Source organism: Rhopalosiphum maidis, chromosome 2 (assembly GCF_003676215.2).
Source record: "Rhopalosiphum maidis isolate BTI-1 chromosome 2, ASM367621v3, whole genome shotgun sequence".
NCBI lineage: Eukaryota > Metazoa > Arthropoda > Insecta > Hemiptera > Aphididae > Rhopalosiphum > Rhopalosiphum maidis.
In genome coordinates this window covers 40,619,315-40,643,713 of record NC_040878.1, presented here as the reverse complement: position 1 = coordinate 40,643,713, position 24,399 = coordinate 40,619,315, and the positions used below count along the sequence as shown (strand labels likewise).

The 24,399-nt window shown below is 27.1% G+C and overlaps 1 protein-coding gene across 7 annotated transcripts; it reads right to left on the bottom strand.

Annotated features, from left to right (window-relative positions):
- Window positions 1-483: 483 nt before the first annotated feature.
- LOC113551232 lies at window positions 484-23,801 on the bottom strand. 7 transcript variants are annotated; one of them, XM_026953354.1, is made up of 18 exons: window positions 15,354-15,813; window positions 10,722-10,782; window positions 9,251-9,446; window positions 8,951-9,164; window positions 7,939-8,878; window positions 7,597-7,873; window positions 5,252-7,324; window positions 4,857-4,978; window positions 4,580-4,726; window positions 3,103-3,195; window positions 2,582-3,028; window positions 2,190-2,529; window positions 1,949-2,115; window positions 1,569-1,883; window positions 1,196-1,472; window positions 1,008-1,139; window positions 833-899; window positions 607-744 (listed from the first exon to the last, which is right to left on the bottom strand). In XM_026953354.1, exons 1-17 carry the CDS (start codon window positions 15,383-15,385, stop codon window positions 859-861), a joined length of 5,874 nt encoding a protein of 1,957 aa, XP_026809155.1. In that variant the 5' UTR covers window positions 15,386-15,813; the 3' UTR covers window positions 607-744; window positions 833-858. The 7 variants fall into 7 exon arrangements, with proteins under 7 accessions (XP_026809154.1, XP_026809150.1, XP_026809153.1 ...); XM_026953355.1 differs by having other exon boundaries at window positions 833-880; XM_026953353.1 differs by lacking the exons at window positions 833-899; window positions 15,354-15,813 and adding an exon at window positions 23,327-23,801 and having other exon boundaries at window positions 484-744.
- Between the last annotated feature and the right edge of the window lie 598 nt (window positions 23,802-24,399).

Sequence of the window (24,399 nt, the reverse complement as noted above, 5' to 3'; positions counted from 1 at the left end):
AATAAAAATTTACTTACAAAAAATTATAATATATAATGCAATTATATTTATTCATAAAAATGTCTATCCAATATACAATATATATCTATCCTATCAGTACATAAGACATGAAAAGTAAAGACCGAATATACGTTTTCACTTGTTTTTATTTTTCATTTTAATATTGGCACAAATATTTGTGAATAACTAATAAGGAACATGTTTTGATTATAAATTATTTTATAACAGCTGAAATAACAATTTGTTTATTTTATATATATATATATATATATATATAAAATTATACATATTATATAGTAATAGTTAAAATTTTTTTAATAAAAAATATTCATATTAAATAAATAAATAAAAAAAAACTAAAATATTTTTTTTCCTAACTCATTGAGGAATAAAGGAAATAAACCTAAAATTTTTATTTACAAATAATAATAATTAATTAACTTATTAAGTTATAATACTTTTTTTTCTATGTGTTATCCACATTATTAAAACATCAATATCTATAAAACTATACAACAAAAATTAAAATATTTAGAAATATTTTTAACAGTTCAAAGTCTAATTATTTTGCATTATACAACCTAAATGTTTCAGGTACACAACCTAAATATTTTTAATTAATATTTTAAGAATAAAAGTTTTCTCTTTGCTGGTATAATGGAAGAGGTTCTTCTGGTGATAATTCTCGTTCATCATCGTCCATTGAATACCGTTTTATTTTACCCACTTGAGCCATTGCATTCACTACAAATAAATTTTAAAAATATTAGAATCTATTTTTTATTTATTTTGAATATTCAAAACAACAATAGTCAAACAGTTTTAAACACACCTTCATGCTATTTAACCAATCAGTCTCTAGTATTTGTGGGGCTTGCACCTACAACAAAACTGTGTGACTACTCAAGCAGGGTAGATAAAAACACAACAAAAAAAAAAAAAAAATAAAAAAACATAAAACTCATGCATTTATTAAACTTTTATTATGAATATTAATTTTAACTTACAAGCAACTGATTTGCTTTTCTCCATAACTTGTTGCGCAAGTATTTGATTCAATTGTAACAAATGGTCTCTTTGCTTTTTTTCTTCAATCATCTTCTTTCTACCAACGGTCGTGTATTCGTCATTTTCTCCTTCTAAATAATAATCAAAAACTAAGTATATATATAAACATTAAATTACACAGTTGTACCTGTAGTAAGTATAGGAGTAGATTCTGACAACATTTTCCTGATAGCTTCAGCTTTGTGCATTCTCTTTTTACGTTCGTCTGGTGACACTGGGGCCGATTCTGGAATATAACGTTCTGGTATACATATTTTTCCAGGTGTTCCTAATATACTATCTATGGTTTCTGCACTAAATTTTGCAGGATCAGTCTTATTCATTGTAGATCGAACCACATCCGGAGCACCAGGTCTTAGAGCTCGCTCCATGTCCACGTCATCTCGAGCTCTCCAACCATCTCTCTAAAAATTTATAATTTTAATTAAATAATATATATTATTGTTTCATATAATGTAGTGTAAAATATTTATTTAACTATTATATTATAATAAATTTACATTGTAAGGTTCTGTTATAGAGAATGGCCGAACACTTGTGACAGTGTGATGTCTACGCTTTTCTCTTGGTACCAGTCTTTTGGTCAATGATTCGTTTTGCTCAATACTATCGTTTTGATCTTTTTTAGATAATTCTTGTACAATTTGTCTGGCGGCTTCACTTTGGTATACTGGTGATAAAGGTGCATCATCTTTTGGAAATATAGAACGATCTTCAACATTAAAATTTGGATACATATCATACGATATATTTTCTGAGGTTGTGCCAAATAATTGTTCTTGTGCTGATAGTTTTTTAACATAATTATCTTCATTCTGAAAATAGTCAACAACAGTTAGAAAGCAATTTCATAGATACATAAAAATAATTTTTTTCTTACTTTATAGTCAGGTTCTTCAATAACAGGTACACATTTAACACTAACACTTGTTAATGGAAGACCAATATTACCACCACATTTATCTCTATCTCTTTGTCGCCGCTCTGACTCCCTTTTGACAATTCTCACTGTTTTTATTTCTTGTGGTTTTTCTCTTGGAGTGTTAACTAAAAGAAAATGAAAATGATCAAATGTTATTAAGTACTGACATTAAAAGTATTTAAATTTATATGTAATTTACATTTTTTATCCTCTTGAATTGAGTCATCTAGATCTGTTTCAATCCATGAATCATTTGCAGGTCTTTTCTTACCCCTTATTTCATTTTCATCACTATTCATTTGCATAGATAGTGTATTTGATTTTTCTGTAAGCTGCCGAACTTGAACACTTAAATCCTCACGTTGCCGTTGTAAATCTCCAACTAATAGTTGCACTCTTCTAAGTTCTGCTTCTAGTGCAGCTACAGTTGGACCTCCTGCACCTGTGTCTGGTACGCGTCTGGAAGACTGCAATTTTTGGCGTAAGACTACCAGCTCTGATTCTAACCTTGCATTTGATGCAACTGTTTCTTCCAGTTTCTAAAAACAGTATATGTTATTTAAAATCAAAATATTAAAATTTAAATATTACCTTAGAATTATTAGCTAATACGGATCTAACTGAGCTCAATTCACGTTCTAATACATGTTGCTGTCTTCTATAACGTTCCTCCTCAGCTGGACTATGTACACCTTGCATTTTATGCCTGAGGCCACCTAAAGCTTTCTCTAATAATTCTTTATCTTGTCTTAAATGTAATAAATTCCCAGATTCTTCTAGCATTAATTGATCTAAATCATATAATCTATCAACTTTTTCCTGTAGATCATTAACATTTGGTTTTATCCGTTGCCATTCTTTATTTTCTTCCTCTAGTAGACGTTTTTCTTGTACTTTATCATTAAACTCTAGACGCTCTTTTAATATAGTTGGTGTTGAGAGTCCATCAGGATTTTCAAGTGCAGATCCAGCTTGATATAATGAACCCAATTTTACCATATTATCAACAAGGTTTACTAGAGGTTTTCCTTTTTCATACTGTTAAAATTTAAAAATAACACACAAATATTATTTTAAACATTTAAATTATAAAAATTATTAATTTAATTTACTTGTTTTTCAAGTTCCAACAAATGTTTTTTTAATTCGTCCAATCTTTGCAAGTTTTCTATTTTAGTTGGAGTATCCAGCTCAGTCAATCTTGTCTAAAATAATAATAATAATAATGTTTAAAGTAACACAAAAATAATAAGCAAATATTACATTTTAAATTAAATACTTTTTAAATTTTAATTATATGAAAAATATAATTCAATATTATAGGTAGAGAATTGAGATGAGTTCAAATGAGTTAGAAATATCAAACAAAAATAGTTTGGGTTGAATTGTAATAAGTAAATTAATTTTATTATAGTTCAATTTTCAAGTTACTTCCTCAACTCTGATAACAACTAATGTTCTATTAACTACCAACATTTTATTACATATTAAAATGTGCTCACTAACTGTTCTATACACATACCACATAAATGCATTTCTATTAATTTTTTTCAATTTAATTTAATTAAACATGTTTTAATTATTTTAAATGTAACTAAATTTAAATAATTTATCACAGTTGTGCAATAATAATTTTTTTTTGAGTATATTATTACATTATATAAAATTAATGTATGGTAAACATAATAATTATAAATGTATTAAATGTTATGTAAACTTATTAATAATATGCAGGGTTTGGATTTCATAGCATTTGCTTATTGTTCTACAATACAGATAAAATAGCAGAATAAGCTGAAAATTTGTTTTATGCATAAGGAACTCCAAATAAAAAAATTGTATTATGTTATTTTTTGAATATTTGAGTATTTTAGAGTTTTAGTGCTATTTTGTAAGTTTATATGCTATTTTTTGCTAATATATATAATACAAAGCTTTATTTTGTATTTTTTATTATTTTAGTATAATATATTGAATAAAAAAAATAATATTCATTTATGTGAATCCATAAGAAAAATGACCACATACGTTTTATATTAATAATTAATAAATAATACATGAATATCGATAAAATAAACTGTCAGTAAAAAATAATTAATTTAATATAATTTTGATATATTTTTGTTTTTTGTGTGTGTTTTTGGGGCATATTACAGCACATATTTCAATAATTTTCATTATTATAAAATCTGAACCTTCATAATGTTTCTTATTGTAACTTAAATTATTTGGAATAAAAAAAGAACATATTATTGTCAATATATTTTTTTTACCAGTTTAATACTTATCAAGAGAATATTTTTAAGTTATTTTAGAACATATTCTATTATATTTAATTTTAGAATAATACTTAAAACTTTTTAAAACCTAAATATCTGATCTTTATTTATAAGTAATGACTGAGGTAGCTTGCTGTGTTCGTTTTTATGGAATTGGTTAAAAATCATAATATTGCATAACGTCATATTAATACTATTTATATTAAAAAGGTAAAAAAAAAAAAATACTAATAAAAATTATAAAGATTAATATCATATTTTAATAAATTACTCTTAAGCATTTATGAATTTCACAATAACTAAAACAAACCTGGGTCTCAATATCGTTATGGCACATTTCCATTGCTTTACAAATAGAAACTCTTTGCCTTCTTAATTGAATCAATAATAAAACTAATTCTTCATGCGTTTGGCCTAGAAGCTCACCAGCAGAAACTGTCAAGTTCCATTGACTATTCTAATGATTTAAATGTATATAATGAAATAATAAAACAAAATTAAAATAAAATAAATAAAAATTGCAATAAAACAAATTCAAGCATAACTCTAAAGTTAATAATTTGGATGAATTTAGCATCATAGCTTACCCTAATATTTCTATTACTGGAATAAATATTTTTACTGCCCATTGTTTCATTTATCATTTTATTGATTTCTTGGTATTCTCGATGAACTGGACCTTGTCCAATCGCTGATCCGCAACCGGACACTACGAAATAAATAAGATAGACGGTATTAAAATATTAATTTCTTTTAAATTTCATACATTATGTCACTAATCAGTGTTATTTAATACCTTAGTTTGTAAAACCCTTATGTATACATTATATCGATATTGATACTTATAATCATTACTGCTAAAATGTACACATTAATAGTCAACTAACTTATACTAAAGTATAACTTTTATATAACGTATATATTTAATGTTATTAAATTTTTTAAATTTTATATAAGAGGAAAAATGTTTTTATTTAATAACCTGGCGAGCTTGTTGGTGTTTCGTCTGAACGGCGACTTAGCGATGGCGGCCTTGTGTTTGATTCGGCAGGCGTCAATATCACTTGTCTCTCTGAAGTACGACTGTACACGCGCGTTGCACCCAACATCACGGCAGGGACAGTGGACATGAGGTCCCACTGTCTTAGTTTCTCCCTGTCCAGTTGCTCCATTGACGGTGGCCGGGTCATCGGGTATAGGCCCTCCTCTAAAAAAGACTGGGATCCACTTTTGCATCTACCCTTCTTCACTGACCGATAATCATCTTTATATTCTTTATGACGGTCAAATACCGCTTCATTAACATACATTGCTTCATTTCTTTTGCTATTTAAAATATCAGCACTTTGACGACCTGTTTTTTTTTCAGGTTCGGCGTCCAAATTATCTAAAGATCTTGATCTCAGTGGTAAATTTACAATAGCCAATTCAGTTGCTCTAGGTGATTTCATTTCTGCAGTACGTAATAATCGTGATATTGCCTCTTTAGGAGAGGTACATTTTCTAGGTTCTAAATTGCAATAAACACTATCATCAAGTACACCTTCAAGTGAACGACTTCGACGACGCATTGTAAATCCTTCAGCACCTTGTGGTTCTGGGGGGGTTAGTGATCTCAAATTTCCATTTGATATATCTGAATAATAATAAGGGGCACCAGATGCTGGTTCAAAATTTTCTAATCGCCTACTTTCTAAACTTTTACAATAATTTTCATAGAACCTATCACATTCCTCTATATTCTGTTTATCAAGGTAATCATCTAAATTTATATCTATTTCATACATGCCATTTCTACTTCCAATTGAATCTAAGTCTCCATTAAATGCTGTTTGTTTTTCTTTTTTACCAGAATCTGAATCTGATTCAGAAGCCGATTGTATAAGTGATTCCATTTTTTTTCTAATAGATTTAAGCTGATTGTCTTTATCAAAGTTCATAGGTGGTGGAGAAACTAAATCACTATCTGAAGAGTCATGAGTATCTTCATTAGTTGCAGCTCCTAAATAATAAGAAGCTGGTCTAAATGTATCAGATAAACTAAATCTAGGATGACAAGGGGTATCAAGCGAGTCTAAATCTTTTGAAGCTTCGTCGTCAGCATCTGAACTATCTGATTTGATTGAATTGTTAACATTAGTCGATGATTTGAGAATATCGGGTAAAGTTTTATTTTTTACCTCTGTATAAACTGGTTCATAATTAGAATTAGTTTTATAAGCTATATATTCATAATGTGATTTTTTGTCTAATTTAGGTGATGGAGCAAGTATGGGTTTAGAATTTTGTGTCATTTCAACATAATTTTCTTGATCTTCGGTATCAACTATCATTAACTTGGATTTAGAAATATCTTCTTCTAATACTGACTTTTTGGATGGTGTCATAGGCAAATAGTACTGTTCATCATTAGGATCAGCTTTTTGTCTCAACACATCTACAACTTCTGGATCATCTTCATCAGTTGATAGTGCTTCAGTGCGCTTTGAATTTGCTATAATAGGTTCAATAGGTTCTGTATCACTTGATGTTTCATATAACAGTGTTTCTGTATCACTAAATACACACCGTTCATTTTTTTTTTCAAAATTTGCTAATAGATCTCTCACAGATTGAGGATTCTGGGCAGTTGAATATCTTATGTCTTCTTTTTTCAATGAAGAAATTTGTGCTTCATTAGAACTATATGAAGATGATTGAAGTGGTTCTTTCATATCATTAAATTCAAAGTTTTTAATTAGATTTTGTATTCCATTTGTTTTCTTACCAAAATCAAATTTTAATAGGCGATCAATATCAGGATCTTTAGATGAAAGAACACTGCCCATTTGTAAAGTGTCGTAGCCACTGTCTGAATGTCTACTATCTACTAATAATGTATCATCTTTAAAATAGGAATTTGTTGAACTTGCAGTCTCGTCAGATAGATGTTGCTTGTTTACTGGTTTAGTATAAAAGTTAATGGTATTGGTGTATTTTGAGTCTGGAGTGATTTCATTGACATTTTTTACAGCTGATACAGGAGTGTCTACTTGACTTTCTCTGTCTTTAACTTCTAGGATAAATAATTTTCCAAAATTGTTAAATAATCCATTGTAAAATATTCTCTTGCACATGCAGTTAGAGCGAGCTTCGGACAAATCCTTAAAGGACATCATCCATTTGTAAATATTGGGTTAAGATATAAGTACTACTTAAAGTTAGTTGACAGAATAAGAAGAATATATTTACCACAAATAAAGGCATTCTACAAATTAGTAATTAGAGTGGCTTAACTTATTTTATATTAAAAGTTAGCTGATAATATAAAAAAAGTATTTATCTTACCTTCATCATCTGAATAGTTGAAATCATTTTCAATTGTCAAGTCATTCTTAGAATAACTAAAACTGTCGTTGTTATATTTGCTATTGTAGAAATTATTAGTACAGTTTACAATAGTTTTTTCTTCATTTTTAAGTCGACTATCAGTTATTTTTTTGTAATACTTAGATAATTCATTTTGAGCTGAACCGCGATTAGAAGACCCAGAAGATTTGCGAGTCAAGGTAGATTGAAGCATTCTTTGCTTCCAATCTAAAAGACGTTTCATCGATTCTTCTCTCTAAAAATAAATTATTTTTATATATTTGTTTTAAAGGCAATTTTGTTATAGTTTATTCTACTAACCTGCTGTGATTTTCGTTCTTTATCTCTAGAGTCTATGCTATTTCTTCTTTGTAAGCTAGTACTTCTTTTATGTTCATTTTGTTCGTAGTTACGCTTATCAGCATTCCTAGCGACTCTAGCACTAGCTGATCTATTGAAAGAGCTAACATATTCACTCCACCTTTTTTCTTGTTCTTTAATATAGTTTCTATGACTTTTCATTTGAGCGGAAGACCCATCTACTGGCTCAGCTTTTATATCATTCAGATAAATCCCAAGTTGCCTCAATGATAAAGCTGTTGTGCGATTTAAATTTGTCTCTTTACTCAAACTCTGGGAAGCTTGTCTCATTTTTTCAGCATATGCATTTTCTGACCAATAACTATCTGAATTATCCACAAAATCTAAACTAGATTTTGGTCTTTTAACATGTTTTACTGTATTGTAATATTCTGGGGATTTATATGAAGAATTAGTGCTTGGAGTTGGTGTCTGATAGGCACGTCTTACATCATATTCTAAAAAGTCAGCACTATGAGGTCTGTAGGAATATTTTTTTTCTCTATATTTAACAGGGCTTGGTACATATTCATCAATAACTTCTTCATACTCGCTATGGTTAGAATACTTGACATCATGACGTCCATATGTATCGGGTGTTCGACGTTCAGAATTATTTAATTGAGACCTATTTAAATTTTGGACTAGTGATAATGGCTTATACTGAGGTTGAGCTACTTGAGGATGATCTTCGTGTGGTTCAGTCACACGTCTAGGCTTTGGGGGTGCATTGGCATAAAGAGGTTGAGCAATTTGATTGTTTTGAGCTTTATAAGATATATCATTATTGTAATATGACCGTGGTGTTGAATAGAAAGATGAACTTAAGAAACCTGAATCCATAGCATCTAATTGATTAATATAATGGGATCGTTTTGTGTTGTTTCGTTCATTATACCTGCTATTAAATACATTATTTTTAGATTAAGGACTTAAAAAATTGTATTTTTATTTGTTAAGCACAAATAATTACCCATTGTTTTGCTGTAGAATTGATGCCAAGCTTAAAGCATTCATCCACTGAACCATAAGCTCTCTGGTATCTGCAGCAAAATAGTATGTTCTCATGTTATCATGCTCAGCTTTAAAACTAAATTTTCTGTAAACTTTATCTTCTGATGGACAACACGGGGATATTTTATAAGAAGGTAATAATATAGAACCTAAAAGTTTTTCTTCCTCTTCGTCTAAATCAATAAAAAAACAAACAAAATTATAATTTTCATTTTTTTTTTCATTAAATTATTTTTTTTTTTTTTTATAAAGGACTTACTTTTATAATAAAAAAGACAGTATTCAGAAAGAACGAACCACCGTTTCTTCCATAACATTAAACCTTCACTCCCTTGCTTGTAAAGCCAGCCTTGTAATGTAACAGAAGCAGATGGTGGTCTTTTTATGAGAGGCGATTTTAAAGGACTAGATCCAATCATAGCTCTCCTCATAGGTTGGGTGACCACAACAGAGTTCTAAAAAGTATCAAAAAGTATTGTTAAAACACTTACACTTAATATTTTTATTATCATTAATGATATATTTAATTTATATTATAAAATAATTATTTCTGAAAATCAACAAACATTCAAACAAAAGTTATATATTATTATTTATATATTTCAGATTTAACTATTTTTAATTATAATATAATAATAACACATTTTGGAAAGACACTATTTACTTTTACCAAATTGTAAAAAATATTAACATAGTAGATGCTCGAATATTTACTACCATTCATTCATTGAGTAGACAAATATTACAAGTAAGAATTATTAATAATAAAATAAACAATAAAATTTACATTTTAAGTTCAATTGAGGGTTATATAAATAGTACATTAGTACCCTATTAATAAATTGTTTGGAATATTTTTATCAGGATTGACCTTTTTTTAAGTTAAATTAATACAATTTAAAGATTCATTATTACATTATTTTTTTTTTATTTTTTAAAGTATATAAATTTATCAAAATAATTTATCAATTTAAAATAATCTTGTTAAGTTTCATTTTAAAATTGATTTAATTTTAAAACCTCTAATGGTACAAAGTTACCCTGGTTTTAAGTAATTTATTGTTTTTTACAATTTTTTATTTTATTTCATTTATATTAAATTAGTAAGTACCTATAGAATAGTTAAAACATATTTAGACAATTTAAATAAATTATTTAAAGTTTATAAATAATAAGCATATTACAATAAATGATCTCTGTAAAGAGCACAACGGTAAATGTATTTTTTTAATCTACTAGTGAAAGTTAAGTTTGATTGGTACATACATATAATGTTTATTTAGGTATTATTTTACTTTGTTGATTGAAAGTATAATCAAACGTAAAAATTTAAATCTTTTCAGAAATAAATCGTAGCATGAAAGATGATACAATAATACCCAGTCACCCCTCCTAATATACAAATCACGGTTCAGTGAATCGATACAATATCCTGGGATTTTTTTTTTATAGACAAGAAAAAAAGAGAGTACATGTCATGATGATTTTTTAATATCTATCATAACAGGTGGTCATGTTTTCTTAAAGTACAAGGTCATCTTTCCTAAGAAAAATATATTCTTTATTAGATATTTATTGTAATTTCTTGTCTTCTGCTACATTCAAATAATCAAATTTATTCTCTTTGGATACTAAAATTATTTATTAAAAATGAATATAACTAATTAATACTTTAAGAATTTTGAAATTCAACAAACAATAATTTAATTAAAATAGTTTATTTTCCTTACCTTTTTTAATGTAGCCATTGTAACAACTGTGGAATTTGCTGACGTTGTAGCTGGTTCTACCCTGTAATTTTTTAAATATTTAGTTAAATTAATTTAATGTTATAATTAAAAACAATACATTAATCAATAAACAAGAGCATCGATTAAAATTAATGTTATATTATAATTTTCAATAAAAAAATAATCTTAATTAATGATACGAGCATAATGTATAATAGTGCATTATGCTTATAAAATAATATATACCTAAGTAAAATATCTACTTTCGGAATAAATTTAACAGCAAACAATGTTCAATAATTATAACTTCAATTCATATTGGTACTCAATAGAAAGTTTTACTTTTAGTTTAATTATGTTTATAATTAGTTATTATCTATTTATTAAAAATTAACATAATAATAAAATATATAAATAAATGCTGAGGTGCCATTAATGAACATTCTCTCATCATGTTACTTGTTATTCTGTTATTCTATAATCTATATGTACATTTTAACATTTATAAAATTTGATGGTTGTAAACAAAAAAATTATCTTCTTCAAAAATTTAATTTTCATATTGTATTAAATATACTGAAATACCTATGGCAAATTTTATAAATAAAATATAAATATGGTTAAATAAATTTTTTACCGATTTTTTTCCTAGTGATTATTAAATAAAACATTGCAAACTCTTTAATTTTCATTTATTATCTATTTTTTAATAAGTGAAAACAATGAATAGATATAAAAATACTAAATTTTGTATATTTTTGTTAATTCAAATACAATTAGAACATTTATAAGGTAAATAATACTGAATAAAATGGAAATTTTTACAAATATATGTAAAATAGAATATTATGTCTACAAAATTCCTTGTTTACAAAAATCATATAAATAGGTACAGATAAACTAGATACGACCACCATCATCGGGATATAAACAAAAAAAACACTGATAAATTCAAAAATACATGATAAGTAAATATTGATAAAAATAGAATATATCTTCAAAATATTTACAATACTCGAAAAAAGTATAAATTAACAATAGACCGTTGTATGCTCGAAATGATTGAACATAAATTATATGCAAATAAGTTTGTTGCCTAATATAAATCAATAAATACCTAACAACTTAATCAACACGTAAACATTATAAAACTAATATAGATAATTCATATAAACTTTATTAAACACATGTATTACATATCCCAATATATCCTAGCTTATAACCCTAGCCTACAACTCAATTACTAAATACATATAAATATATAATTTTTAATTCCTATTTCCTTAGTAATTATAATTGTATAAGGCTAAACAAATATATGGACATAAGTTCGCATAACTCGTAAACACCCGACTTAATTATTATAGATTATAAAAAGACGTTTCACTTAAGTTTCAAGTTTTCATATTTGCCATAAATCTGCATTATTTTTATTTATTTTTTTATTAATTTCAAAATAAACAAGTGCCGATTTGTATCAAGATAAAGATATTATCAAATTTACAAATTGCACTAATCAAATGATAAAAATCCCAAAACAGTAGACGAAATCGGCAGACATAATAAATGGATTTAAATATTGAAAACAAATTTCAATTATCAGTCATCGTGTTAACTAGAAAATAACTTACTTAATTTTTTACAATCGAATTTTCCAATAAAAATGTACCTACAATTAAAGAAAACAAGAATTTTTGGATTCTATGTACCTATTAAACTTTAAATATGTCCTTATTTTTTGTAATATCGAGAATAACTTCATTCACGCCTAAGGCGTATAATATCATACATGACACATTCACACTATGCATTATGTCGGTTGTCTATTAATACAGTCTGAGTCCTGACTCCCGATCAACCGCAATAAAAAAAACCGGTCATATAATGCGTTTTATCAGTAACCGAGTAAACATTGGTAGGTATTCGGTGTAAAGAAATTTACTTAGTAATTGTCAAAAGATTAGTTTTCAAAATAGTAATCTGTCAACCAAAATCCTAAATAGTATTGTTTAACTTTTAATATGTTTAACGTATTTATTTATATCGTCTATATAGCCAGCAGCTATAAACATATTATGCTATACTATCGATACCTAATTAATTATAATTTATAATGTACAAACACACAACAGTAAAACGAAATTAAGTTAATAAAATTCTGTTTTATAATTAACACTTATAATCTACAATATATTATAGCATATATATTATTTCAAATATAATATCAAAATTATTATTGAATTTGTTTTTTTAAACATGATAATATTGATAATACTATTATTATTGGACAATAAATTAAAAGGGTGCCTGTAATGATATATTTTTAAATATTATTAGTTCTGAGAGGAATTGTAGAAAACAAAAATTGCATTTTTGTGTGTTTAAAATAATCAAAAAGAAATTATAACTCAGGGGTTTCCAATTGTATTATATTTCAAATAAGTTGTTCGTATGTTTTGTATGGCAATGTTCGAGACCAGAATTCTAAAAATATTAGGCTTCATCGCACAACAAACAAGGGTGTGCACTAAAGCCCCCTTATAACAACCCTCCTATTAACCAGGGACGTTTTTACCCCAACATGACTATAATTTGCACGTATTTTTACATCTAAGGTGTATTACTGTATACTCATTATTTATTAACTTCTAAAGTTTAATACAAGTAGAGTAATTTCCTTCAACATTCTAATATAACACATAATAAAAATGTATGATAATTTTTCAAAAACAGTATTTGAAATAATTATTACACATAAGTAATATACTTACATTAAAATAAAAAAAATTACAATATTTAGTACTATATACATGTTCAATGGTAATGGTATTTAAAAATGAAATATCTATATTTATATACTTTTACAAAAATTTAATAAAATTGAGATTGGTGACTAGGTGCATTCAAAATAAATATTATAATAATCAGACTAAAAAGACAGTCAATAGTTCATTATAATGCTAGTAACTGATTTTATTATGCTGATAACGGAGATATTGTATCAGACTAAGCATTTACCCCTTCTAAACCACTAGCTATACAATAGCCTATATTGTGTAATTTAAATGCTCATTAAGTATTTTTTATAAGATATTATCTTTGTTTATGATATTATTCTTATTAATAAAAAAAATACGTCTCACACACAATGTATTTTTTTAAAAAGCAAGTTCGCGCAGATTAGTAATTTAATAAAAATAGCAGTCATGGGATTTTAGATTAAGAATACATATTATTTAAACTAAAGAATAAGTATTTAATGGGGTATATCACAACATTTTTTAAATTTATACTAATTAAAAACTCTAAGCATAGGTTTTTATTAGAAATACATTTTTCAAATCCAACTAATATAGAATATTTTATAGTAAGCATTTTAATTTTTGAGAAAGAATTCAAATTTGAAAATATCTAAGTTAATAAAATACACATTTATTAATAATTATAGTATAAATATTTGTATTTTTAATTAATATTATGTATTATTTTTTTTTTTTTTTTAGTAATTACTTATTTCACGTAATACACTGAATTAACTACAATATTTGTATTTTATCTAGACCAAGTACTATAAAATTGTATTATTATTATTGTGCACCATCGTATACATTGGGTATTGCTGGTAGACCGCACATTAGGGTATTTAAATATAAATCATATTTTATACAAATAAATAGATTAGAAAATGTATTTGAAAATATAGTTTTTATAATTGCATTACCCAGACATTTTAATTATCAATTCTAAAATAATGATAAAATACGGAACTACGGATACCTATGGTACCGTGATTTATTAAATAAAAAAAAATATATATAAAATAAATTGTTTCATAAAATGTAGGTGACTTCTTTTTAAAAATTGTAAAATCTGTATCAAATTATATATTATGTTTGTTGTACTTTGAGACAAAAATAATACATTCTTTAAATAACTATAGAAAAAAAATAATTGTTCCGCAGTAGGCATTCAAATTAATCTGTATGTTTTTTTTTTTTTGATATGTTACGCATATGAGTAAAACATTGATCTTTTTATTTCCATTTTAATTGTAATTATTGTTGTTTATTTTATAAATTCAATTAAAAAATATTAATATAATATATTATTATACACGTAATAGTATAATTCTATACATTTTAAAGGTACTTCTGAAGGTTTAAAAATATTTTTATTTTTATTTCTAGATTTTTGATAATTAGTTTATCTATAGTTATCAGTTATCACTCTAGCCATCACTATTTTTTTTAAATTATTAAAAACGATATAAATTAAAGATACGCACACAAATAGGAAATTAAATATTAAATAAATTGTATAATGTATAGCTAAGTGCCTAAGTATAATATAAATAATAATCATCCACTAGTTGTCTACCGTTTTATCGATTAGACGCATAGTGGTGGGTTCTCATTTACATTTTACGTATTTTACGACACCTTGGCACTCATTCATGCGTGTTTGACACATACACGCATACAACGGTACACCTATTTTCAACGTATTATTTTTATACATACTCCAAAAGTAATAAATATATGTTACACAGTACACACACACACACACACACACAAATTGAATGGTAATTTGCGATATGACACACAAAATACATAGCGCGTATACTATACTCACCATGACCAGAAATTCCAAAAACAGGGAAACATTGTATGTAGATATTTTGCCGTATTCTATGCTGTTATAATGATGGAATGCTGTGAAACCACTCTGGCGCGTATCTTATTTCTTTGGGCCACAATATTATTGTATCGGACGGTTCGGTCATTACACTCGAGGCGAGCGTACAATAACATTTTTGGATGGCGCTACGTACAAATCGCAACAACCACCCACCAAACCAATTAACTGAACAAAATATGGGTCATGTGACACTCGAATCATGATATTGTTACATCCATTGATTGGGAATATGACAAACAATAAAAGTTAACATTATTTATTTTTTGAAAAAGATAAAACAGAATATGAATGTATAGAGAAACAACTCGTGAGAAATTATGTAATTAAAAACTAGCGATTGAATGCGTACAAATTTTTAACGAGCTAGTCGCTCGATTATCCGATGCGCGGCACATTGGAAAATGCACTGATCGACTGTACGAAATTTTCCGTATGTTACCAAGCAATGGAAAAGGGTCCGCATGCGCGCGCGCAAAACAAAAAAAAAAGAGGTACAGTGTGGGTAGCAATTTCGCACATGCGTCCAAATGCTGTGGCCTAGATACACTTGTTGTGTTTTGTCGTCTCCGTGTCCATAACCACTGACAAACATAGACATAGTGAGGTTTCTATAAGAAAACATATTTATCCTAGTACAGTATAAGCAGCCAGTAGATGTTGATGAGAATGCGTGAAACTATTCGACGGTTAAAGAGAAACTTGGATAAATTGGAAAAAATGGAAAGTTAAGTTACTTAGAAAAAAGTTAAGAGAATCTTGAGGAGAATCTATAAGACGTAGTTACTGCATAGTGTTTTGACATCCTAAATCTAGGCATTGATTACTGAAATTATCTGCAAATTAAAACTTTATCCTTGGGAATTTTGGTCAAACAGGGGTATAGACAACATTAACGATACAGTTATACTATAAATTAATAAAATAATAAACAAATATGAATAAGTAATTCGATTATCGAATGCGAGTGTACTGTATAAATAACAGTTTTATCTAAGAAAATCTAAATATTCTAAACCATTAAGTACCTACTTTTTTTTAGTTTTAATTATACAAGGTATTTATTTTTAAAGTAATGAGGTTTTGTAACAATTTAAAATTATCCAAAAAAATATATTGCCATAAAACGCAGTGAAAAAAAAATCACTATATAAAAAAAATTAAAAATAATGTCATTAAAATGTAAATTACACTTTAAATTTTAACTTTAATGTATAAATGTGTGCATTTTAAAAACTAAAGACAGTCATATTGTTTAGTATTATTTTATACTGCACCAGCTAAATAATTTAAGATTATTTACAGCGTAACTATATAATATGTATATCTATACATGCTGTACAGCAATTAAATACACTAACAATAATAATTTATATTATAGTTGAGAAGTAGATATATATGATACTGTATTTAGTATTTACTGTGTCAAACTGTAATCAAACTAGACAGTAGGTACCTATTACCTACATAGGCTACACCATGTTTCTCTTTAACAGAATTTTGGTAAATATAAAAATTAAAAAAAAACCAAAATCAAATTATTTTTTGCAGTAAAATATTTCATTAAAAGATTAAAACGAATAATTATAGAAATAACTATACTTAAGCCATAAATCGTTTTTATATTAATTTCAATATTATTTTATTCTACAAATATATATGCTCTTAATAAGACTAAAAAATTACCAAATATGTAATAATATGCTCATGGTGTAACTTTAGATATTTTTTTTTTCAGATTTTTTGTAGTGTCACGAAACGAATTTTCTAAAAAAAACTTCTAACTTACTGAGTAATAAATTTAATAGCCCACAAAACACATGCAAAATATTCAATAACTTCAGAGCCCAATTATAAATAATACATTCAATATAATATACAGGTAGATAAATATGTCATTAAGTAAATAATGACTAATCAGTAACAGAGTAAACAAATTTATTTAAAAAACAAGATAAAATATAATAAACCTAATCTAAAACTACAACTCACACTGCAAGTCTACAACTACAAAATAATGTAACTAATATATTATAACTACTACGATAACTATAAAGATAAATATAAAATGGATGTGTAATTAATGTATTGTGTTAATAGATACAATTAGAAAGGTAATGAGCCGTGTTAACGATGCGACAAAAATATATACATCTTGTTAAATGAATCTTTAAATAACAGACGAGTAATTTTTAAACCGTAAATAGGTAGTGTTTGTATTTTTAAAGAGAAATCCAGAAGATAATATTTAAGTTTATGAACTGTTAACATTCATTACAAAAAACAGATATAGTAATTTTAATTCTATGAAAAATATGGTTTATAGTAATTGTTTTTACTTTAATATATATTTTTATACCGGTAAGATTTTATTTTTGTTAAAAATAGGTAGGATGAAAGTTAGGTTAAGTTATTACTTATTATATAATAAGGTTTATATTTTTCGTAGTATTAATGTTAGCGTTATCATATTAATATTATGTTTATTGATTGAAAATTAACAAAATTAAATGTTAAAATGTTAGTCGAGAAAATAGTGAGTTAAGAAACCTTTTAATGACAGATATACTGACACCAAGTACTTTAATTGTATTTTAAATTGTAAGATAAACTCAGCGCTAATATTGTAGTTAGAATGTTAACGCAATGTTATAATGATATTAAATTAATGTAATAACCGAAATTCAAAGAACAGTAAGTTATAGGCGGATCTAGATTAAAATCGAGCTTAAAAATATTTATTTTGTGATGTGTAACGTGTATGTACTCGGTAAAATTATAGTACACTCGGATAAATGATCGATAACATCGAAGAATTAGGTTTAAAAAGTAAACTACACTCAAACTAGATTAAAAAACATATTGTTAAATTAATAGATACATTGCTAATTTCGTTTAGAATCTAAAAACATTCCGAAGACATGAGTACACTATTTGTTTTTTCACTCTGACCCACAGGCACATACAAAATGTGCGTTCAACAGAAACAATCTTGGGTTATTAAAATTAATGCCAGAGTAATCTATTATAATATATTCATCAAACTATAAATAATACGTTGGCTTTTTTACAAAACTTCAATTTTTATACATGTTATGAATATGTAAAATATTACAATACAAAAATTATCAAATACCATAGTAAAATGTAAATATCGTAATAAAGTCAATGTGGGTACAAACACAAAGTTATTAATTCGGTTGGTAACAAGTCAATTTACTGTAATCTTGAAGCTAACAAAAACAACACAAAACTGTTTTTGCTGAACGTAGATTTATTATATTAGACGTATGTTTTAAAATAGGATATATTTTTAAATTAGTTCAAACTATACTTACTTGTTTCTAATTGGATAATATCCCGAACTTAAATTTATATTTATTATCCCTTCAAAAAAGTGCATACATATAAACACTAAAATGTATAATAAATTAAATATGAACTATTGAATTAAATTCTAAGCTATAATCTTAATAAATATTAACAAATAATAAAAATAATAATAATTATGCGTTGAAAACTGTTTTGTATTACTATTTCCTTAACTAACCTAACAATTGTATGTTTATTAAATAAGATTGGTCATGATGGGTGTATATCATATTATTACATTGCAATTCTGCAAAAATATCTTTACATGACCTTCTAATTTATGTTTTATAAATATATATATATACATATTATAATGTATATTATAGTGTATAGTACTAAAGTGTATATTGTATAAATTGCCAGCGTATAATACGTTGGTCATTAGTACTAAGCCATTACATTTTGGCAGAATTATGAAGGTATATTATTATTGAATAACACGAATGTTTATTATTTGAATAAGGATCAGTTTCCATTTTAAAACCAAATTATAATAAATCCTGAAATACACACGTTTTGTACGACTAAAAGGTAAATATTATACAAGGTAGTATAATTACATAGTGTATAATATACATATATACCTATTACCTACTTGTATATTTTATAAAATAATGTGTAATTGCATAATGTATTTCATTTTATAGTCATAATCTCACAAAACAATAGATGAAACTCAACAAGAAGTTAGAAACGAATTAGAAATATCACGTAACCTTTTCAGTAACTATAGGCTAAAATTTAAAAAAATTGTAATTTGGTTTATTACACCATTGATTATACATACCAGTACTGGTATTTATAACCAATGATTACACCTTCTATATTAGGTATAAGAATTACTCCATGAAAGTTCAATTTATATTTTTATGTTTATCAAAAAAAATGCTGTAATATTAGTCCATCAAGCACGACTATTGATACATAATCATATCTATAGCCGTGCCACCAAGTAAGTTTTGATAAGACATTGTTTTCCTGAACTAAACGCTGATAACATTACAACGTGATATTTGAAATCAAGAATATCTTTTCTTAGTAACGTTTTACACTACGATGATATTAGTGGCTATCGTAACTGTGACTAATGACATAATTAAATATTTAATTGTATTAATACAGTTTTATTTTTTTTCATTAAAATAATACAAATTACAATATATATAGTACATAGTATGTAACAATTAAGAAGACGTCGCACCCCCATATATGATATATGTAGTACTGTTGTTCCATCTAACAAACGCACAACATAACACATTTTACGGCTATATGTATTTTATTTTTGAAGCAAGTGATGATCATAATATTAAATTTAATTTTATAAACTTGCTTCATTATAGTATGTATTCTATTCTATTTATAACTAATGACAATATAACCTATGGGCTATGGCTAATAACTCATACTTGTCTAAATATTACTATTATTTATTATTTGTTTTACAATTAAAATTAAAACAGTACAGGTACTATTTCGAAATGTTGATAATCTGAATTCATTTTTACTCGGGTTTTACCCTTATAGTTAAGAGTCATTGAAAATTTACTGTAATCATAATACCATTATACTTAAAATACTTTTATTATATTGTACAATAATATTGACTATTTAGATTTTTACCCAGAATATTATATAAAAAGTTAAACCAAGATATTAACTAATTAACTATAAACAATTAAAAATAGTTAAACTATTTATTCCTAAATTGTATTGATTTGTTCTTGTCAATTTTGATAGAAGCACTCAATCGTAGTATGATTAAAAATATTTTTCAAGTTCAAGGTACCAATTACCAATATTCTGTAAGTGACAATAAAAACTATCTGCGAGGAAAGTATCAGTTTTAAGAAGATTAATTCAATTGTTTAACTTGTCAGAATTTTATCATTCCTTATTTTTTTAATGTTTTAGAATACATTTAATAATTAATGATGATACAATTAAAAAAATCGAAAATTGCAGTATATAATATTTCTATAGGTATTTTAATTTTTAAGGTTCTCACTAAATATTGTATCGCGTTTTATTGTGATTAATAGTCTTAAAATAAAAACGTTTTAATATTTTATTAAACTCGTATTTATTGGCAGGTACTAATCTACTATAAAGAATGTAACAGATAGAATTGACTTTTGGAATAACTTTTGTTCTAATATTTTCAATTCTTCTTATTTATTATTTAGAGACTAGCGTTACATGTATAATTTAATTTTTATTACTAAAAATAAAAAATTTAAATCAAATTTAAATTTTTTTGGATAAATTAAAAATAGCCAATTTTTAAATCTGATTATAAGAACAATTTTGATAGTAAAAAGATTTATCTAAGTAGTTTATCTTTTAGAATTTTTTTAAAATATCAATATTTTTGTCATACGTTTAAATGGCATAATTTTTTTTTTTGGTCTTCTATCTGTTATACCCTGTATATGCATAAATTAATAAATATATTTTTATTTGCCTTACAAATGAGTGATTGGATAGAAAAATTAAAAAAGAAGAGTTATTTTATTCAAGATAATATTTTTAAATTAGTAAAGTTTTTAATAGTTATACTTTAAATTAGAGTACTTTTAGCAATTATATTTTATAAATTTAATATTATAAATCTCCAATTATTAAAGGTGGTTTTTTTTATAGAAACTTGAATCGAAAGAATGACAGATGTTTTTACACTTTTCCCATTTACTCATTGTACAGAAAATTCAATGTAATTACTCTTTAGAAATAAAAATAAACAATAATACTAATTTGTGTATCTGCCTATTATTTTATTATTTTTGTACATTCCAGATTTAAATGTATTTTTATAGAGGTAGATTAAATGCTAGACACTACTACGCTAGTGTATTTGTGTGTACATTTAATATAATTTTCAATATTGATGTTCTATTATAACATCAGGAATAATCGATAACCTTTTAATTATAATATTATTTTTAATAATTCTATAAAATATTCCAAACCGCGTAAGGCTGGGCCAAAATTAATGTTTTATTGACGTATTCTTGCCTGGGTCATTTACAATAAATTATAATAGAAGTATATTGATTTTCTATACACATTATACATATAAATTATCCAAATTTAAATCATATAATTATTTCTATTGAAATAATTCAATCGTATCAAAATTCGAAGTATAGGTTAGTTACCTATAATTGTTTTTTTTAAATTTTAATTTCATAATTTATAATACATAAATATATAACTTTTAAGTACAATTCAACTGCATTCATTATATTTATGTACTATGAATTAGTATATCAAGTACCTATATATTGTACTACCTATAACTATCTAACATTCCAATGGTAATAATTTTAACATTTTAAAATATATTATGTAAACTAATAATAATTATACGTTTTTTATCATTTCATTAAAATTCGTCCCACACTTACAATAATAATCGCTTACGAGTAATAAAGTATTAATTACAATCAAATACTATTATGTTAAATATTGTAAAAGAAATACGACAGTATACCGTTAAGAATCTTTAGGTACCTATAGTATGAAAATATCGAACAAAATATTTTTTTTTTAATAATCATATTCACTTTTAGAAATTGAAAAAATCTTAGCCATACATCAATACATTATTATAACCTACAGGTATGTGACTTTTGTCGGGAATCATTTCCTTTCAAAAAAACACGTACTGTAAAAAACTAACAATTGAAGGCACATTTGCAGGCCGAGTCAGGTAAGAAAATACCTCGGAAAATACCAAAGTATGTATCAACATCACACCATCTCATATACAGAGTAAATACTGCAAACGTCTATGAACATTGAACATGTAATGTTAAAAGTATTCAATTTAGATTTAAATACCTAGGTAACTAAAACTCGAAATTTTAGTATTGAAAATAACTGCGTATAATACTCGGTATAATATGAGCTTGATATTATTTATAATTCAATATTACAGAATCATTTTATAAGTAGGTACCTTCCTATTAATTTTAAAATAAAAGAAAAAATAGTAGGTATATCGGTAACACTTCAGCAAACCTCCTAGAAGAACCCACGGTTCCGTGAATTTACATAATATTATTCTATGATTACGATTAATACTCTACAGCCTCGGGGCATTAAAGTCTACACTCCGAGCGCGCGCACACACACACAAAGTCATCAACCTTGTCACAGGGAATGCAATTACCAGTGTTCGGAATTCAGTATTCACTAGGAAATCTCTGGGTAGCCGGTTGCTGGGCGGCTATGATTTCTAGGGGGCAAACTGTTCGCATTCCAACACACGCTCGCGAGCGCGCGCACACACGCACACACACACACACACACACACATCCATGCACGCTAAACAACATAATACACAATATTATAATACTGTAATATTATACCCGTCCGAAACCCAATGCAAATTCAACGAAATATTTTCAGTCCAATCAGACAAGCCCAAGTTGTTGTCAAACGATTTATACTATTATTATTATTATTATGTTTAACGCTACACATATAGGTAAAAGGTGAGAGATGTTTTTTTTGTTTAACAAAGGTACGCTTACCGTTCCAAACGTTCACCGGCATAACAAACAACGAACCATAATCCTACGCGTTAATCCTGTGATCTGACACTGTACTGAACGCGGAACAAACAACACGAACACATTGCACGCACATCCGCCGCACTGAAATCGGACGGAAAACGAAATTCGACGATAGGTGTGTGTATAATATAAATTATGAATATAATAAAATAACGGACGTATTAAAAAAAAAAAAAAAACAGTAAAAAACCGACACTGTAGGAATTCCTGATAGGTACGACGATGATAATAATGAAATATATTATATTAATATTTATGTACACACGCGACGCGCGCACACTATGAAACGGACGGATGAAGGAATTTCGAGTTTCGACGGAGTGCCGAGTGGGGTTTGGGGTAAAAGGAAGAAGAAGGAAATAATAACGAAAAAAAAAACTCGCAGCCGGAGAACGCAACGAACAGTACAACTACACACGCCACTAGGTACGGTGCCTTGTCAGCAGCAGTGGCGGCAACGGTCACACGGCGGCGGCGGTGGCGGTAGCATTGCCGGTGGTGGGAGTGCATCGGCGGCCGAGATACGCGGTGCGCGCGCTCGCCGGTCGTCCGACAAACTTGTTGAACCCAAAAACTGGTTGTCGACGGCGGCGAGAAGGCACGCCATAGAGTAACGCCGGGGTCGCCTTATTATTATTATTATTATTATTATAACTCTTAGCAGCACGCGGGCCACAAAGAAACACGCCGGCAATAAAATATTATACTGGCTTTCCCCCTCCCCCGCGGGCTTTGGCTCTTTGGATTTCCGCTCCGGGACGGCAGTCACGTTCCGAGCGGCGGCTCAACGGTTTTTTTTTCTTTCTTTTCCCGCCGCCGTCGCATCCTGGGAACCAATGGGTCCGACGCCGCCGACCGGCAGGTGTGGAACACACATTACATTAACGCCACTCAAGACATGTGGCTCGTGATGGGGGGGAGGCTGCGCGACCACCCGACGTGCCTCGTCCTCCTCGTGATAATAATAGGTATATACGGTTGTACGTACGAGTAAGTATATTAAGGTTCCCCCCTCCCCCCGCACACATCCC

Excerpts from the sequence above, each read along its gene's own strand:
- LOC113551232 (XM_026953349.1), bottom strand. The coding sequence starts at position 15,385 with ATGTTTCCCTGTTTTTGGAATTTCTGGTCATG. Across the intron at positions 8,879-8,950 it reads ATTCTACAGCAAAACAATGG|CAGGTATAATGAACGAAACA; the intron begins GTAATTATTTGT and ends TGTATTTAATAG. Across the intron at positions 1,884-1,948 it reads TTGAAGAACCTGACTATAAA|AATGAAGATAATTATGTTAA; the intron begins GTAAGAAAAAAA and ends GACTATTTTCAG.